At 49.6% G+C, this 19,877-nt stretch overlaps 1 protein-coding gene across 1 annotated transcript in view; it reads left to right on the top strand.

Annotated features, from left to right (window-relative positions):
- Positions 1-19,579, top strand: part of OSBPL7 (oxysterol binding protein like 7) — a 60,122-nt gene extending 40,543 nt beyond the window's left edge. The window contains exons 11-21 of the mRNA XM_015412431.1: positions 285-419; positions 3,680-3,773; positions 5,082-5,395; positions 8,253-8,390; positions 10,701-10,764; positions 12,000-12,078; positions 12,177-12,321; positions 14,006-14,150; positions 16,243-16,369; positions 17,856-17,978; positions 19,197-19,579. Of these exons, the coding sequence (XP_015267917.1) occupies positions 285-419; positions 3,680-3,773; positions 5,082-5,395; positions 8,253-8,390; positions 10,701-10,764; positions 12,000-12,078; positions 12,177-12,321; positions 14,006-14,150; positions 16,243-16,369; positions 17,856-17,978; positions 19,197-19,305 (1,473 nt within the window). The 3' untranslated portion in view covers positions 19,306-19,579. The remainder of the gene's footprint in view (positions 1-284; positions 420-3,679; positions 3,774-5,081; positions 5,396-8,252; positions 8,391-10,700; positions 10,765-11,999; positions 12,079-12,176; positions 12,322-14,005; positions 14,151-16,242; positions 16,370-17,855; positions 17,979-19,196) is intronic.
- The last annotated feature ends 298 nt before the right edge of the window (positions 19,580-19,877 follow it).

Here is a 19,877-nt window from a genome sequence, read left to right as displayed (position 1 = left end):
GGGGCAGAGCTGCCAAAAGCCCCACTGTAGCTATGGGCCTGCCCATTGGGGTGAAAGGCAGGATATCAATAAACTAAAAAATCAATGACAACAACCTACTGTCCGTTAAGGAAACAATTCTTCGATGGACTTCAGTGCACCTTAGTGTTTCCTAACAAATTCCAAAGCACTTTGGAGAAAACCAATGAGGATTGCTTGGCTGAAGCATTTGCGTTTCTGTCTTTTAGAATGGCCTGCTGCAGTGTCCTGATCTCACGCCAAGGTCTTCTTTCTCTGTCCTGCAGCCAAATAGTGTGCTGGTGAAAGGCCAGGAGCAGCATCAGCTGTCCAATCGCAGCATCGTGTCCCTCTCAGACTCGCACACAGAGTTTTTCGATGCGTGCGAAGTTTTCCTGTCTGCCAGCTCATCTGAGAATGAGGTTAGTGGACATGTTTGCAAAGGGGCTCTCTTCTGAGGACAGTTTAAGGACTTTCCTTATCCCTGCATATCTTAACACCCATCGCCATTCTCCGGGGCATCCCCTCTGTGCTATAGAATCCTAGAGCTGGAAGGGATCTCAGGGTCATCTAGTCCAACCCCTTGCACAGTGCAGGAAATTCACAATCCCCCCCCCCCGCCACAGAAGAAAGCAAAAAACCCTCCAGGAACCCTACGGATCACATCCTTGGCAAGCGGGTGGAGACTGTCATGGATGGTGTAGATCTGTGTCGTTTCTACAGGATATCGGTCTTGAAAGCTGGGAAGAATGATTTGCCACGTTTGTTTTCAATGTTCCCAGCTGCAGCAGCTCCAGGCCAGCGTGGGCAGGTTTGGGTGAAGCAACATCACCCCCTGCTGATGCCTTGAAGAATAGCCGCTGGATGCACCGCAGTGCACATGTGTTGCTCAGTTAATTCTGTGCACTGTTTGTATCACACACACACACAAACTCCAGATATTCTGCTGAGATTGATATATAAGACTGGGGGGGGGGAGAGGGTGGGATGAAAACAGGACAACCTGCCTAGAGGTGAAGGGAATGGACTCATCTGTACTAATGAATCCTAAACTATAGGGTTTCCATGTCAGGCGAAAAAGGATGTTTTAAAATAAGCATAATTGCATCACCGTTTCTTTGTACTACTTTCTTCATTTCTTTTCTCTTTTCTCTCTCCTCCTTTGTGTATTAGCTAGCAGTCCAGCCACTGCCCCCTGCTTAGAAGTTGTTCTCCCCCCCCCTTCCCCAATGGCCCGTGTCCACCCCCCACTTCCCATATACACTCCCACAAATCTTTATTTCTCACAGTCTTCCTCCCTTTGCCTACAGTTATAACCAGAAGGTGCAGGTTTTGCAGAATGCACGTGCTCTACACATCTACCTAGTTTCAGTGTGAGAAATGAGAAGGAAGGGCCTAAGTCAACACTTCTAGTGGGGTTGTTAGTGGCCCGAATCCCATAATTCCCTGGGGCTCAAGGTACTTCCTGTGAGCCCTGGAGGGATCTCAGAATGTGAAGGGTCTGCTCTTTCCAAACTAGGCCTTCTGTTTTGAGACCTCTTATGCTGGCTTCTCCTTTTTTAACTAAGATCTTCAAAGTGTAGCCTCGGAGATCCCTGGGAAATATTCATCTTTCTGGGGTTCTCTGCTTTGTCCTTTTGTCCATTTTTTTCAGCTCATGTAGAATTGGTCTCCATTTGACACGAAGCATCAGACTGTGATGAGTTCAGTCATCTTCCTGCATGCTCACGAGGGTGGGTTTGAGGTCTTGATCTGTGCTTTCCCATAATTTGGGAGGCTGGGATTAGGTCTGCCAGCCTCCAGATGGGATAAACCGAGAAGGGATCACAGTTGTCCATATAGGAGATACACCAAACAAACAAACACTGTGATGCAAGTGACAAAGACATTTAGTAAATCTTTTTCAAGGTAAACATCATATTACGTTGTAAATAAAGGTCTGCAATATTACATGGAAAAGTCCATCATTCTCATTACAATATAAATGTAACTTTGCAATATTACGAGGAAAAGTCCGTCATAGGAGGCTTTTGCACCTAGTTGAAGAAAGGAAGACTGGCTTGCTGCTTATACAAACACTTGAAATGCAACCAGAAGTAAGTTCTAAAAAGTTCTTTTAAAAAAATCAAAAACTCTTGACAAAATTTTTAAAATATTAAAAATTCCATTCAGCTTCATGTTGATTTTTATTTTAAATAATCGGGGTCCCCCCCCCTGGATAATTTGAAGAAAGCAAAGAAGACATTAAGCACTGGTTTGCTTCTAACATAACACTGAGCTGTGTCAAGAGGCTGACACCTTTCAGCATAATAGGATTACTCCTGAGGAAGACTGGGACGAAACGAGTTTATATCCGGGTGCTCATTGAAAAAGATGGACTTTTCCTTGTAGTATTGCAAACTTTTATTTATAGTGTAATACAGGACTTTTTTGTAGAAAAAGTTCAGTTAGCATAATAGGCCACACCCAACAGCAGAAACTCATTAGCATATTAGGCCACACCCCTGACAGCACAGCTCATTAGCTTATCAGGCCGCACCCCATGCCTTCCCTTGGCTTGCCCAGGCACCCCGTGGCTGCAGGGAGCCCGGGCAAGCCGGCCCTTAAAGGGTAGGGAAGGCATTTTAAACTGCCTTCCCTTGGCTTGCCCGGGCGCCCCGTGGCTGCGGAGTGCCCGGACAAGCTGGCCCTTGGACAGGCTGTGGAAGGCATGGGGAAGCATTTAAATGCCTCCCCGATCCTTCCAGGGCCCCCCTGGCCTGCCTGCCTAGGAGTTGCCGGGGGGGGGGTGTCGCTGTAGTAGGCGTGGCCTCCGTTCCTGTGTGTTCCTGCCCAAAAATAGCCCTGGGTAATACGATGTTTACCTTGAAAAAGTTTTACTAGATGTCTTTGTCATTCACATCACAGTGTTTGTTTGTTTGGTGTATCTCCTATATGGACAACTGTCTGTGATCCCTTCTTGGTTTATCCCATCTGGAGGCTGGCAGACCTAATCCCAGCCTCCCAAATTACATCACCGTGTTTGTTTGTTTGGTGAGCCTCCAGGTGGGGGGTGGAGGTCTCCAGGAATTACAGCTGGTCTCCAGACTCCATAGATAGCTTATTTATTCATTTAAGACCTTTATTCCACTTCTCCTGGAGAAAATGGCCGCTCTGGAAGGCGGACTCTATGGCATTATACCCCACTGAGGTCCCTCCCACCCCTTAAGCCCATCTTCCTGGGCTCCACCCTGAAACCTCCAGGTCTGTCCGAACCCAGAGCTGGCAACCCTGGCGAGGATACTCGAGGGCCTGTGGCTCCCTGACTGTCTCCCCCATCCACTTTCAGATCTTGATCAGGACTGGGAATAAGGGTTACGTGGACTATATTCATACTCTTGTTCTCAATCAAGGTGGAGTTTGTCTCCCGCCAGTCACACTTTCTGAGCATCCCTTTGGGTGCTCTGCAGAATGGAATCCTCTCCCCCTCCCGGAAGGTTGGCTCTCCGATCGATTCGCCTCACGGGTCACCCACACTGAAAAAGACACCCTCGATTTAATGACCTCGTCCAGTCCCTCGGACCCTGGTCCTGCCTTAAGTCCCCTTCCTGCCAACACAGCCACCTCTTTCTCTCCTGGTGCTCCTACTCCGGGCGAACCATGTCTTTCCCTTTGGCTTGTGTAACCTCTGTTGCTCCTCTAGGCTACAGATGACGAATCCTGCCTCAGCGAGGTGACCAACAGTCTCTTCGAGGAGGCGACCAACATGGCGGGAATGCCTGCCCGTTGCCCAAAAGGTACTTGGAAAACAGCCAGGTGGCCTTTGGCGGGGAGAGGAGTTAGGGAGGTGTGGCTGGCTGGGGGCGGGGGCTGGATACTAGAGGTGGCAGATGAGGCGCTGGAGTGCTGTGGCCCTAGAAAGATCCCGCTGGTTAAAGGTTACCCCGTGGTGCCTGATGGCATATTGACCCTGCAAAATAAAGGCTGAACCGAATGTAGCGTTGAAGAGCAGCACTTTCCAAATGTGTACTTCAATTGCAAAAAACAATTGTGGGACAATTATTTGGGACAGTTATTTGGAACAGCGCTCCAGTGCTGGGGAATGGGGGTGAGGTTAGTTCTTTCCCCTTCTTCATTGTTCCCCTGGTTGGAAAAGGCCCCCTAGATTGCTTGAAGCTCCACAAGGTGAAAATGACAAAAGTTCATAAGAACGTAAGAGAAGCCATATTGGATCGATCCAGTGGCCCATCCAGTCCAACACTCCGTGTCACACAATGGCCAAAACCATCAGGAGGTCCACCACCGGGGCCGTAAGAACATAAAAGAAGCCATGCTGGATCAGGCCAATGGCCCATCCAGTCCAACACTCTGTGTGTCACACAGTGGCCAAAACCCCGGTGCCATCAAGAGGTCCACTAGCGGGGCCAGAACCCCAGATGCCCTCCTGCCCTGCCCTCCAAGCACCAAGAACACAGAGCATCACTGCCCCAGATATTCTGTTCCATCTATACCTTGTGGCTAATAGCCACTGATGGACCTCTGCTCCACATGTTTCTCCAATCCCCTCTTGAAGTTGTCTGTGCTTGTAGCCACCACCACTTCCTGTGGCAGTGAATTCCACGTGTTAACTACTCTCTGGGTGAAGTCCTTCCTTTAATCGGTTCTATGCCTCCTGCTCATTAATTTCGTTGGGTGCCCACAAGTTCTGGTACTGTGAGAAAGGGAGAAAAGGACTTCTTTCTCTGCCTTCTCTATCCCATGCATAATTCTGTAAACATACTGTCTTTGTGTCCCTCCTGGGATCCAAAACATCTAAGTAAGCCATTTCCAAAACAGGAAAGGGAAGGGAGGGGTTTTAGGCCAGATCCATGTCACCCTCTTCCTTGGGCCTGTTTTGTTGTACTTGAAGGTTGATTGCTTCAACATGTTGTTCACAAGGTGTGAGCTCGTGCACCAACCACACTACCGTCGCAAGTGCTTCCCTGCGCACAGCAGTAGAGCATGAGCGGAACTGCGATGAGCTCACGAAATGTTCCATGCGCGCTGAGTAGGGCGGAACCCGGAGCTGAGACTTGACAATAGCTCCTGGCGTGTTTCCTCGACAGGCCTGAGCACGATTCGTTGTTTCGAGGACCCCTCTGAGGGGAGCCTAGGATTGCCGGCGTCTCTCCCTTTGTACCTCCCCGGGCCGGGTTCTGGAATTTCGCGGCGCAACTGTCTCCCGGTCTCCCACGTCCACACCAGCGACGTCAGCCTGTGGAACATCCTCCGCAACAACATTGGCAAAGACCTCTCCAAGGTGTCCATGCCGGTTCAGCTGAACGAGCCCCTCAATACGCTACAACGTCTTTGCGAGGAACTGGAGTACAGCTCCCTGCTGGATGCGGCTGGATGCAGCCCGGACCCCTGTGAAAGACTGGTATCTGCCTTATTCTCCACCCCCTTTCCCCCCTGCCCGTATCGGAATGAGAGATGCAGTGGGGAGGCAAGAATGTCTTTGGTACTTTCACGTTTGCGTGACCAGTTCCTGACAAAGAGAGGCCTTTTCACCTGGACTCTTGATCTGTCTATGTCACATTTTAATCTTACCTATACCTGCCCTTCACTACCCCAAGGAGTCTCAGAGTGGCTCACAATCTCCTTTCCCCTCCCCTCCCCACAACAGACACCCTGTGAGGTAGGTGGGGCTGAGAGAGCCCTTCCGAGAACTGCTCCTAAGAGAACAGCTCTGAGAGAACTTGTGACTGATCCAAGGTCACACCAGCAGCTGCACGTGGAGGAGTGGGGAATCAAACCCAGTTCTCCCAGATTAGAGTCTGTGCTCCTAACCATGACACCAAACTGTCTGTGGTTCTCCTCTCCTCTGTTTTATTCTCACAAGGGCCCCGTAGCGCAGGCTAGGCTGAGAGAGAGAGTGAGTGGCCAATGGACACCTGATGGGCTCCATGGCATAGCAAGGATTTGAACCAGGGTCACCCTAGTCCTCAGTCCAGCACTCTAATCAATATACATTACTTCCATGCTCTTCTGCTCCACACCCAGGCAGCGCGGGGGGTCTTTGTGGCTTCTTCTTTTTTCCTCTCTTTGCTCACAAAGCCTTGTCTAACCCTGTATGTAAGGTGAGTTCTTAAACATGGCGATGGCATGAGTACAAAGAGAGTGCCTCTGAGCACGTGCAGGGAACCTTCTCACTAATTGCCGGCACACTTTATCGATTGAGAGATGATAAATTTAATTCCATGGCCTGACCTGACACCTCAGTACTAGCTGACTTTGCCCCGACCTGGGTAGCCCAGGCAAGCCCGTTCTCCTCAGATATTAGAGGCTAAGCAGAGCCGATGCTGGCAAGTACCTTCTTCTTTTTTCCTCTCTTTGCTCACAAAGCCTTGTCTAACCCTGTATGTAAGGTGAGTTCTTAAACATGGCGATGGCATGAGTACAAAGAGAGTGCCTCTGAGCACGTGCAGGGAACCTTCTCACTAATTGCCGGCACACTTTATCGATTGAGAGATGATAAATTTAATTCCATGGCCTGGCCTGACACCTCAGTACTAGCTGACTTTGCCCCGACCTGGGTAGCCCGGGCAAGCCTGATCTCCTCAGATATTAGGGGCTAAGCAGAGCCGATGATGGCAAGTACTTGGATGGGAGACCCCCAAAGAATACCAGGGCCGGGAGGCAGAGGCAGGCTATCCAGCCACTTCTCTGAACAACCTCCATGCCCCAGCAGGAGTCGCCAGGGGTCGCTATGACCTCCAGGCACAGGGGCACAAACACACACACACACAAAATGCAAAAATATTTTTTAAAAAACTAGCTGAGTTTAAGAGAAGAGTTCCACTAGGTAGACAAGAATTCCAGTGCAGTAGCCGTGGCAGTCCACTGCAATGAAACAGGAGCCTGGTGGCTCCTTAAAGACTAGCAAATTGTATCCCAGCATGATCTTTCGTAAGTCAGAGCTCACTTCATCAGATGCACTGGACTGTCCATCTGTAGCTGCGTTCCACTGAAGTGGATGTACACACTCCAGTGCATCTGACAAAGTGAGCTCTGGCTCACTAAAGCCTAGGCTAGAACACATGTTGTTAGCCTTCACTTTAGAGCCAGCATGGTGTAGTGGCTAAGAGCGGTGGGCTCTAATCTGGAGAACTGGGTTCAGTTCCGCACTCCTCCACATGAAGCCAGCCGGGTGAGCTTGGATCAGTCACAGCTCTCTCAAAGCTCTCTCAGCCTAAAAAGTAAGTCTAGCTCTCCATCTAGTGGTGCATAACGCTAAAAACAGCTAGTACTTTAGGCAGCCGGACAATCTTAGGATCTCCTGGCTATACCACACACAATGCCATACAATAATTATAATAATAATTACTCTAGACTCCTCTTTAATTTAGATAGAGAGGGGCTATGGCTCAGTGGTAGAGCCTCTGCTTGGCACACAGTCCCAGGTTCAATCCCCGGCATCTCCAGTTTGAAAGGACCAGGCAGGAGGTGATGTGAAAGACCTCAGCCTGAGACTCAGGAGAGCTGCTGCCTGTCTGAGTAGAAAACACAGACTCTGATGGACCGAGGGTCAGATTCAGTATAAGGCAACTTCATGTGATGAGAACCTGCCCCACCTTTTCCTACCATCACCATGGTGTAGTGGTTAAGAGTGGCGGACTCTAATCTGGAGATCCGGGTTTGATTCCCCAGTCCTCCTCCACATGAACCCAGCTGGGTGACCTTAGGCCAGTCACAGTTCTCTCTCAGAGCTCCCTCAGCCCCACCTACCTCACAGGGTGCCTGTTATGGGGAGGGGAAGGGAAAGGCCATTGAAAGCTGCTCTGAGACTCCTTAGGATAGAGAAAAGCAGGGTATAAATGTCTAAATAAAGTCAGCATGGTGTAGTGGTTAAGAGTGACAGATTCTAATCTGGAGATCCGGGTTTGGTTCCCCAGTCCTCCTCCACATGAAACCAGCTGGGTGACCTTAGGCCAGTCACAGTTCTCTCTCAGAGCTCTCTCAGCCCCACCTACCTCTCAGGGTGCCTGTTATGGGGAGGGGAAGGGAAAGGCAATTGTAAGCCACTTTGAGACACATGAGGCCTGCTGGATGACCCTGGGTCAATCACAGTTCTCTCTCAGAGCTCTCTCAGCCCCACCTACCTCACAGGGTGTCTCTCGTGGGAGGAGAGGAAGGGAAGCTGCTCTGAGACTCCTTCAGGTAGTGAAGGGCAGAGTATAAATCCAATCTCTTCTTCTTCTTTATCGCCCTCATGAATCATCTCTCCTTTCTCACAGCTCTGCATGGCCGCCTTTGCCGTCTCAGCTTATGCCTCCACCTACTTCCGCGCTGGCAGCAAGCCATTCAACCCTGTGCTGGGGGAGACGTACGAATGTGTGCGGCCAGACAAGGGCTTTTGTTTCATAAGCGAGCAGGTAAGGAACTGGTGGCGTGGTGGTGGTGGGGGGGCTTGGCAGGACAGAGAAGGATACAACTCCGCCAAGCCACGCGGCAAATCCTTCGCCCTACAACCCAGAGGGGTGAGGGAAGGTGGCCTCTGTCACGGAAAGGAGCTCTGCTTCCTATGGCTGGTTCCCTTCGGCGGAGAGGCCAGCGGAGGGTTATATTTGCTCTACGTCCAAATGGATTAAGAAGACTTAGTTGCAGCTTATCCAGGGACCCGCTCAAGGCAGCTGGCGTCATAAATTCATACCCCTCATTAAAATTTAACAAACTATTTAAAAAAATCTTCCTGGAGCATAAAAACAGCATAAAACCTTGAAGAGCTTAAAATAATCCTTGTAAAACAGTCTCCAGGCTAGATCCGGATGGGTTGCCATGTCCGTCTGTCTGTAGCAGGAGAAAGGAGCAAGAGTCCAGGAGTACCTTAAAGACTAACCAAATCTGTGGCAGGGGATGAACTTTTGTGAGTCACCGCTCAGTTCTTCAGATACCTTTTTTAATTCTCAGTCCCTTTTGTCAGACTCCTGCAGCAATCAGATCCAACAACTCTCTTCTTCTGATGTACAGTTTATTGGTACAGTATTGGCAGAGCATCTACATTCCAGGATCTGTGTTAAGACTAATGGAAAAGGTGTGGGGATGGGAGATATACTGGGTTCAAAGGGGTACCCTGATGACGGGTAGCCAATCAAGGCATTAGGAGGAGCCCGACAGAAGTAACGGGCCCTGGCAATGGGTTCTCCGGGAATGTGTTACAACTAGGCATTCAAGGTCAGGCACATAAAATACAGAGATAACAGAGTATTGTCGGGCAGTAAGAATCTAAAGTTAAAATACCAGGCAGTGGTCACTCCCCTCCTCCACCCTATATGTCAGCTCCCTGACACCTTTGGAATAATGTTCATTCCTCTGCATTTGGTGAGAAAGGTGATATGTGTTTGTACATGTGCAAGTTTCTTCACAGGGCTATTCGATTTCCATTCTGTATGGCTAAATGTGGTGCCTTCTATGGAGATAGATCAAGATGGGTGGCTGTGTTTGTCTGTAGCAGTAGAAAAGAGCAATGCCTTAAAGACTACCAAAATTTGTGGCAGGGGAGGAGCTTTCCTGAGTCACTGCTGACTGCTTCAGATATCTTCAGGTGACTGAAGAAGTGAACAGTGACTCACGAATGTTCATGTCCCGCCACGAATTTTGTTAGTCTTTAGGCTAGAAGCAGATAATTAAAAAAAAAAAGTGTCCAGATCATTTAAAATAAATGAAACCCTTCATTTAAAAGCCTGGGTAAAAAGAAATGTTTAAGCCTGGTACCTAAGAGAAGAGGGTAGGCACCAGGCAAGCCTCAAGGGGGCGACATTCCACAAGCAAGGGGCCACCACTGACAAAGCCCTTTCCCTGGTAACCACCCGGCTCTTGTCTGCTGGCATGAGGATTGTAACTTTTTTAAATGTTTTGTTGTATTGAAGCATAGCTGGGGAAAACTGAACTATTGCAGAGGGCTTTCCTGTGCAGATAAATAGGGTTGCACTGCACAAAATGGTTTTTACAAACCTGCTTGGATAAGAGATTAGGGACTGTGATCTACACCGTGGTGTTTAGCTTATGGTATGTAGGATCCTATTTATGTAATTTCTGTACTGCCTGATGTGTCACGTGAATACTTATGCTTATGGTAGATTCAAGGGGGTAGCCGTGTGGGTCTGAAGCAGCAGCAACGTTTGAGTCCAGTGGCATCTTTAAGACCAACCAAGTTTTATTCTGGATATCAGCTTTCATGTGCTTCCGCTTCTGTTCCTTCTGGTGGTTCCAGACTTCTAATCTCCTAACGCGTTGGTTATGGAATGTCTAATTTTTGTGATTGCGCTGGTTCACTGTGTGTAATGCACCTCTGAGTCCCTGTGAGAAAGTTGGACTATAAACAATGTAGAGAGAGAGAGAGAGCAAGAAAGGGAGGGGAAGGAAGGAAGGAAGGAAGGGAGGAAGGGGAGGAGGGAAGGAAGGAGGGGAAGGGAAGGAAGGGAAGGAAGGGAAGGAAGGGAAGGAAGGGAAGGAAGGAAGGAAGGAAGGTTCGTACAAGGCAGCAGATCCACAATCCCACATCAGATTCCCCAGACAGGAATGCTGCATCCCAGGGTTTTCCCCCAGAAGAAGGAAAAAACTAAAGGAGGGCAAGAAAGAAGAAAGGACAATGGCAGTGGGTGGGGGACACAGGTATTCCAAGTTCTTGTAAGGCTTGTGGCTGATCGTCTCCCTCCTGTCCCACCCTCCCCCCGTGATTGCAGGTGTGCCACCACCCACCCATCTCTGCCTGCCATGCTGAGTCCGATAACTTCGTTTTCTGGCAAGGTGAGGTCTCCAGGTAAAAACAACGATGTGAGGGGAGGGCAGGAGAGTCGCGACCTCTCCGAGGGAGAAGGGGGGCTGGGCTTTGCTCCTCAAGTCCGCGTCTCTCCAGATCGCTTGTCTAAGTTCACTCCTGGAGGCTGTTTTCAAAGTCTGGGCACAATCCTTGAACATAAGAGGGGAAAGTGGGAGGACAAGTTGGTTTCTGAGCATGTGCCGAGTGCCTTTCCCTTGCCACTCAATAACCCTTAAATAAATAAATAAATGATCGTAGAGGCCAAGGTTTCTAGCTCAGGGGAATTGTGGCTTCCAGGAAGTATTGAACCTCAGCCCTTTTTGTTTTTTTTTCAGCGAGTAACAGCTAGGGTTTTCTGGGCTTCTGCCTGCTGCCGGGTCCGGTTTTCTGGGCTTCTGCCTGCTGCCGGCCAATTTCCCCCGCCCCCAAACAGCCACGTCCCCAACATGATGATGTCATCCAGAAGTGACATCATCGTATCGGCAACATCACAGGGGACGCTCTGGTTTGAGGGCAAAACTCTATGGTAAATTTGCCCTCAAACTAGATGTTGCTGATGCAATGATGTCACTTCCGGGTGACGTTCTTGCATCAGGGACATGGTGCGACATCCCTGCCCGCTCCAGGAACATTCCCCAAATTCCCCTGTTGGCAACAAGGTAGGACCTGGCAACCCTAGTAACAACTGCCTGGGTACTTGCTAGTATTCCCTTTGGCCTACTCTGTAGTTCAGCTTACATTCCAGAGACAGAGTAATGTGACTCACCTCTCTGGATTTTGTGTGTGTTTGCTTTAGGATTGCATCTGGAGATCGCTCACTATTGCAGTTCATCTCCAGATGACCAAGATCAATTCCCGTAGAGAAAATGGCTGCTTTGAAGAGTGGACTCCATAGCTTTAAAACCTGCTGAGGCCCCTCCCCAAACCCCACTCTCACTAAGCTCCACCCCCCCAACTCTCCAGCAATGTTCCCTCTAAGCTGTGGAGCCTTGTGAGCAAAAAAAATCCACTTTGTGAGTTACTGGCATTACAGTTGTGAGCGAGCCATTTGGCTACTGCATAAATTAGTTTGCTCTGGAGCCCTCCTTCCTGAGCTAAGACAAAAATGTGTGAGCCGGAGGTTAAAAAACTGTGAGTTAGCTCACACTAACTCAGCTTAGAGGATATTTCCCAGGCCGGAGTTGGCAGCCCAAGTTTGTCTGTTGTTGTTTTGTTTTCCCAGACATGAAGTGGAAAAACAAATTCTGGGGCAAATCTCTTGAGATAATCCCCGTGGGTACAGTCAACGTCCGGCTTCCTAGGTGAGATGCCAACCCTGCTCCCTGCCCTCGGTTCCACGTTGACTCCTCCTGCATCCCCAAACGTTAGATCTCTCTTCTTCTCCTCCTGCGGGCGGAAGGTTCGGGGACCACTACGAATGGAACAAGGTGACCTCCTGCATCCACAACATCCTCAGCGGTCAGCGCTGGATCGAGCATTACGGCGAGGTGCTGATCCGAAACACGCGAGACAGCACCTACCACTGCAAGATCACCTTCTGCAAAGTGAGCGCTGGCTTTGCTCCCCCCACCACCATTTTTGCACCACCTCTTTGGTGCCTTGATTTCCCACCCACCTCCCCTTGCTCTGACCCCGCTCTCTGACGTCTGAACTTCCCGTCTCTTTAACCACCTTCCGGTGTCCCAGGACTCCCTTGATCCTAACATCCGGCATGCTTGATAACGTTTTGATGTTCCTTTCTGGTGCCTGGAGTGTCTCCCCTTGATTTCCTTCGCCCTCTTCCCTGCCCAGGCTCTACTTCTGTTTTCTCTTTCCATCCTTCTGTACCGTTCTCTTCTCCCATAATCCCCTGTCTCTTGCAGTAGGTTCTTTGTTTGGTGTAGTGGTTAAGAAGGAGGGGGACTCTAATCTGGGGGAAGCGGGTTTGATTCCCCACTCCTCCACTTGCGCCTGGCTGGATGACCTTGGGCAAGTCATAGTTCTGATAAGAGCTGTTCTTGAAAAAGAGCAGTTTCTGTCAAGAGCTCTCTCAGCCCCACCTACCTCACAGGGTGTCTGTTGTGGGGAAAGGAAGGGAAAGGAGTTTGTAAGCCGCTCTGAGACACCTTTGGGTAGTGAAGGGCGGGGTATAAATCCAATCTCTTCTCTTCTTCTTCTTCTCCTTTGTCCCTTGTGATTTCTAGCTGTCCTCAAACACCCACACCCACCCCAGTTCCTGCAGTGCTGACACCAGATCTCCAGACTAGAGAGGCCAGCCTCCAGGTGGGACCCGGGCAATGTTCCCTCTAAGCTGTGGAGTCTTGTGAGCAAAAAAATCAACTTTGTGAGCTACTGGCATGAAAGCTGTGAGCGGGCGATTTGGCTGCTGCATAACTTAGTTTGCTCTGGAGCCCTCCTTCCTGAGCGAAGACAAAAACGTGTGAGCCGGAGGCTAAAAAACTGTGAGCTAGCTCACACTAACTCAGCTTAGAGGGAACACGGGGCCCGGGGGATCCCCCGGATTTACAGCTCCCCTTCAGACAACAGAGATCAGTTCCCCTGAAGAAAAGGGCTGCTTTGGAGGGTGGACTCTGTGTCATTGTATCCAGTGAGGTCCTCTCCAGGCTTCACACACCCCCGCCCATAGCCAGGATATTGCGGCTTGTGGGGCACAATTTTTTTCTGGTGGGGCTGCCATTATTTGCCATGGTGAAGGGGGGGTGGCACGTGCCCCTCTCCCTCCCCTCCTGCAAGATTTAAAGGGCCCTTCAGCTGATCGGCGGGGAGGATGTGGCCCGCCAATCTGCTGGAGGGCCCTCTAAATCTTGCAGGAGGGAGGGAGAGGGCCGTGCGCCTGCAGTCCAAGCTGCAAATTTGTGCCATCCCCCATTTCTTCTCAAAAGGGTTTAAAGAAACCCTTTAAATGCTTTTGGAAAGAAGCGGGGGGCCTTCAAGAAGTAGGGGGCTTTAAGGAAGGGGGCTGGCCCTTTAAGGAAGGGGGCGACGCCCCCAATAGCCCCACCGTAGCAACCCTACCCCTCACCCCGTGTCAGTGGCCGGGGGGACCTGGCAACCCGACCCCAAACTCTTCCTGTTACTCTTGGCTGTCTGTCTGTCTTCCTTTCCTGCTACCCCACCCATCAGTCTGCCATTCTACTACGTTTTCCTTTATCCTACCCGAACTGCATTTCCAGCAGATAGTGTGCAGCCATCTTCCCTGCCCTAACCCCTCCCTCCCCTCTCTGGCAGGCGCGGTACTGGGGTTCCGGGGTGAACGAAGTGCAGGGCGCCATTCTCAGCCATACCGGCAAAGTCGTCCACCGGCTCTTCGGGAAGTGGCACGACGGGCTGTATTGCGGTGTGGCCCCTCTCGGCAAGTGCATCTGGAGGCCCAGTAAGAAACCACCTGCGCCGAGGAGCGGGGTGATGGGAAATAGCGGCTACGCCCATCCTGTTTTAGGGAACCGAGGAGGCCTTGACCCTAAAGGCTGGGTGCATGCTACAATCTGAGAGACCCGTGATCTCAGCTTGGATTCCCAGAACGTTGCGTTTGGATGGGATTTGGGGGGCTTTGTTAATTGATTGGTTTTTATTTTTTATTTTTTTAATTCTTTATTATTAGGGAATTTTTACAAATATGTAATTTATCTCATCACAGTGTAATATAAAAGGTATAACGAAAAATAAGCTAAATAAGCCAAGAGAAGAGAGAGGAGAAATTCAACACAGGACCTAACGGGGCTTTATCCAACTGCATCTCTCTGCCATCTGCAATTGGATCCATCTCAAATCATTTCACCAATCTGAATCTTGCGGAGAAATAATTTATAAAACAATTGACTAATTGGGTCTCAATACATTGATATAGGGAGCTGCGGTGGCTCAAGTGGTTAAGACGCTGAACTGCAGGCTGTGGAAGGCCGGTAGTTCAGCAGTTCAAGACCCGGGTGCTCTCGTCTCTAGTTCCAGCTCCTGCCAACCTAGCAGTTTGAAAGCAAGAAATTGCAAGTAGATCAATAGGTACCACTTCGGTGGGAAGGTAACAGCGTTCCGTGCGCCTTGGTGTTTAGTCATGCCAGCCACATGACCACGGAAACATCTTCGGACAGCGCTGGCTCTTCAGCTTTGAAACGGAGATGAGCACCACAACCCTAGAGTCGGATTCGACTGGCTTTCAAGCAAGGGAACCTTTACCTTTTTACATTGATATAATTTGTAAATTTTAAGGAGGTCGAAAATGCAGCTTGGGCACAGAAATAATGCAAAACTAGAACGGTTATTGGAGACACAATTATATACAAATTTCTGCAATAAAATACTAATTTCTCACCTTTGAAAATGATGGACCAAAGCTCTCAGAATTACTAGTGTTAGATTGTAACTAGTGGTGTAGTGGTTAAGTGTGCAGACTCTAAACTGGGAGAACCGGGTTTGATTCCCCACTCCTCCACTTGCACCTGGCTGGATGACCTTGGGCAAGCCGTAGTTCTGATAAGAGCTGTCCTTGAAAGAGCAGTTTCTGTCAGAGCTTTCTGAGCCCCACTACCTCACAGGGTGTCTGTTGTGGGGAGGGGAAGGGAAAGGAGTTTGTAAACCACTCTGAGACTCCGAGTGAAGGGTAGGGTATAAATCCAATCTCTTCTTCTTCTTCAAACCCGGGAAATTTTACTAAGTATAGGGTGAACCTGAGTTCATATTCTAAGGTCCAGTGGAAGAGATCTTCTGAATAAGACTATTTTTCTCACTTCAAACAAAAGTTCAAGGATGCCATGGTTTCATATGTATGCAGTAAAATAGAAAGAATAATTAAATAAGTAAATATTCATAATAAATCTTGGCACAATTATCTCAGCAGGAGCTTTTGCTTGGTTTGGCCAGGGCTCAGTTGCAGTTTTTTCTGTCGTTTGAATCTTAGCATCTTTAGAAATTGGTGACTATATTGATTTTTAGATATTTATAGCCTGCTTCTCTCCTCGGTGGGGCCCCCAAAGTGGCTTATAACATCTGTTTTGTTCTTGCGACAACAACTTGGGTAAAGCAGGAGGGATTCAGGATGGGTTGGGCTCCAGCGGTTCCCCCCCCCCTCCACGGTGAGGCAGGTATTGAGATGACAGATTTTTCTCTGCATTAAAGGAGGCAAACGGATATCAATTCACTAAGTTCTTTTTGAAATGATTTGGTCCAGTGCAAGAACATCTAGCAGCAAAAAAAATCAAATGCAAGGACTCAAGCCAACTCTTGGCTGCATTAACTGCAGGATCGTAATTGGGTGAACTAATATGGAAACGGACTATGTGGTCCACCATGACCTTCTTTTAGCTGTCCTTGAACTGCATGTTCAGTTCTTATCCCCAGGGATGTAGGATAAGACCCTCTTCTCCCTGCCTCCAATATTTCTGGGTGGACAGGGTTAATGGGATGCAATATGGTACCTGTTTGGAGATCTGTGTCTCTGCCCATCTACCTGTTTCTTCTTCCCCCACCAGACCCCATGCCGCGGGACTACGAGAAGAATTACGGGTTTACTCAGTTTGCCTTGGAGCTCAATGAATTAACGCCGGAGCTCAAACACCTCTTGCCATCCACAGACACCCGGCTAAGGCCTGACCAACGGTGAGCGTTGAGGCCTATCGTTTCCTGTTTTGTTTTAACTAGTTAATATGAGTGATTCATATCCCTTCTTCCTGCCTATGCATTTGACTTCCTGGAATTTTACAATGGATAGGATCAGGGGTCATTTCGTAGAAAAAGAGGTGCAGGAGCTCATTAGCATAACTCATTAGCATAACTTATTTGCATATGCCACACCCCCTGACCGGGGGGTGTCAGAAGGCAACACCCACCGCTCAGGCTCCACTGGACTGTTTTGGATTGCTAGCTTTTGGGAGGGGGGGAACGTGCAGATCTGTCCTCGTAGAAGAGGGAGAGCTTGTACCTAAATAAAACTTGGTCTTAAAGGTGCCACTGGACTGTTTTGGATTGCTAGCTATGGGGGGGGGACGCGCAGATCTGCCCTCACAGAGGAGGGAGAGCTTGTACCTAAAGGCGGGCCGGGGGTGGGGGGCTCTGCAACTTACCTGGCTACTTCTTGCTCTTCGTGGCCCAACTGAGGGCTGCTGGGAGCAGGGGGCGGGGCTTGTTGCATTTGCCCGCCCCCGGGCTCCTTACTGCCGGAGCTCCGCTCCTGTGCGCTCCCACAGGAAATGATAGGATCTGGCCAGCTTTTCTGCTGGTAGGTAAAGGGAGGAGAGAGTCCTGTCTGATCCCAAGAAAAGCTGTGCTGTAGATAATAGGACAATACGTAGATCAAAGGCCATGGGGCCGGGAGCCAGTGATAATCAGGGGGATTGAGCAAAGAACCTGGTTGGATTCAACCTTGGGAGGGCACCTGTTCCATATAGGGGTGAGAGCAAAAGCAGGGGATGTTGTCACTGCTGGCAGGAACATGGAAGTCATTCACTTACCATAGAAGTCGAAGGAAATCCTAGAGCCTTGTACGACCTGATGGTTCCTATCTGAAAGTGATGTTGTACTGTTACACAATGCCATTTTGCTAGCTTCTGCCCCCCAAATGCTCCTGCTACTATATGGAGCTGGTCTGACAACCCTAATCCAACTGAATATATGCAGTGTGAAGGTGAAAAATCCAGGAACCAAAGATACGAAAATGTCCCCAGCATAGGGCTCTTCTACACGTGTTATTTTCCTCACTTGTGTGCCCATACCACGTGGTTGTTTTCCTTTTCTGCATATGTTTTGCTTCCTCTAGTGGTCACTTCAATATTTCATTGCTGTATCTCCAGCTTATTTCCTTGCATTTTTAACGGACTCAGGAATAAGCCAGTGATACAGCAATAAAATATCAAAGCGGCCACAAGAGGGAGCAAAATATATGTGGAAAAGGGGGGGGGGACCTGATGTAGTACAGGCACACAAGCGACAAAATAACATGTGGGAAAGCCCATGCGGAAGAGAATCATAAACTTTCTGGAAGATTCTGGCTCCAAAACACGGCCACCATTGAAGTCCAGTGTGAATGGAATTGTGCTAAGAATGGGAAACTCTCTCATTGTGTTTTGATCTTTCTCTCCCTCTCCAGGTACCTAGAAGAGGGAAATGTGCAGGCCGCAGAGTCCCAGAAACGACGGATCGAACAGTTGCAGCGTGACCGGCGTCGGGTGATGGAAGATAACAACATTCTTCATCAGGCTCGCTTCTTCAGGTGGCTTTTGCATGCTGTGCTGAATCAGGTTCCATCACATGTCTGGGCTTAGCTGTTGCACCAGGGAGTAGTCAGTGTGATCTTTGGCTTGCTTACAGTCAGGGCTTCCCAGGCCTCTGGTTGGGGCTGGGGTTCCCCCGATCTCATTGTCTGCCACTGACCTTGAGCAGTGGTGAGGAAATTAAAACAAAAAGCTCACAATGTTGGCTGTGGCATCTCATCATTTCTGGTAACAAAAAGTGGAAGTGGCGAAGCGTAGCTGTAGGAATGGCCGGAAACTCTATGGTTACCATAGTTTCTGGCAATTCCTAGAGCTACCTATGTCACTTCCCATTTTTTATACCGGAGAAGTGCCGTGGCACCACAGCCTTCCTGCTGGCAGCCAGGCACTGTCAACTCCTGGGCGGGGAGACTGGTTTATGCACACAGAGAACTGAGGTGGGGAAGCATTCATAATGTGACTTTCCCCACCAACAGTCTGAAGTGGTACAGCCCATTCTGTCACCTCAAGATGCCACCACTTCATTTTAGAACATGTGTAGGCCAGACCTGAGGGACAGGCTTAGGACATTGTTAATGCATTGTGTTACTTTATTTATTTAGATAGCAATACCCAGCTTCCCACCCCCTCCCCCGTCCTCATAGCAACATCCCTGTGAAGTAGGTGAGGCTGAAATCATGTGACTGTTCCTGTGGGCAGCAGAGGACAGGACTCGTAATAATGGGTTTAAATTAAGGGCGGGAAGGTACCAGCTGGATATTAGGGAAAAACGTTTCTGCAGTAAGAGTTGTGCAGCAGTGGAATCAGCTGCCTAGGGAGGTGGTGAGCTCCCCCTCACTGGCAGTCTTGAAGCAGCGGCTGGACAAACACTTGTCAGGGATGCTCTAGGCTGATCCTCCATTGAGCAGGGGGCTGGACCAGATGGCCTGCATGGCCCCTTCCAGTTCTCCCAGATCCTAATCTAACCACTAAACCCCTCTGGCAAAAACAGGAGAGAGTCTTGTGGCACCTTTTAAAAAAATGTTCAATTTTTTAAAAAATAGATCACTGTATTTGCATACACCCCTAGCGGCAACCTGTCAACATTTAACTCCCTGCACAAAGAGATCACTCAAAATGGATCAGATGTCCTCTTTTAAAATGTGCTTTGGCCGGAGATGTCCCTCTTTCTCAGCGGTGCCTTCTGGCTCCTAACAGATTTCCTTCCTTCCTGGCAGGCGGCAGGTGGACACCAACAGCAAGGAATCCTGGGTAAGCAATGGCACCTACTGGAAGCTGAGGGCGGAGCCAGGCTTCAGCAACATGGACAGTGCGGTCTTGTGGTAGTTGCTAGCGTCGCCAGGAGTGGCTGTGCCTTTTCCACCCCCATCCCACCAAGATGGGGGAACAGACGATAAAGAGGTCCCCCGCCAGATAAGCACAAAAGGTGATCAGGGCATGAGATTCTGGCATACCAGCACCACGAGAAGGAGCGGGGGGAAGCACGCACTTAGGAGCTCCTGTGGACACTTCCAAAGCATCTCTCACCCTTGAGAAAGGTGTCCACAGGCCATCTCACATTTTCGCACTGCTGCCTGCTGGTAAGGCACGCCCTAACAGAACCCCGGAGTGCCGCAGCCCCTGGCCGGAAGCATTTTAACGTGGCCTGCATCAAAACAGGACAGGTTGAGTGCAGGGAAGCTGGAAAAGAAGAGAGGCTCCGGTCTCGGATCCTGCCTCCGATAAAACAGCAGCAAATGCATCCTCCAGCATAGGACAGGAGCAGGATCACAGTAGAGCCTGGACGCTAGAAAGGTTTGGGTCCTACCCGGCTGCATTCTTCTGGGGAGACTGCTGCTCCCACCTCTGCCTTGGTTCATTTTGTTTTCGTCACTGTCGGACTCTCGGTATGGGCAAAA

Source organism: Gekko japonicus, unplaced genomic scaffold, assembly GCF_001447785.1.
Source record: "Gekko japonicus isolate JY-2015 unplaced genomic scaffold, Gekko_japonicus_V1.1 scaffold8, whole genome shotgun sequence".
Classification (NCBI taxonomy): Eukaryota; Metazoa; Chordata; class Lepidosauria; order Squamata; family Gekkonidae; genus Gekko; species Gekko japonicus.
Note: the sequence above shows the minus strand (reverse complement) of the source record. Positions and strands in the feature narration are given on the sequence as shown.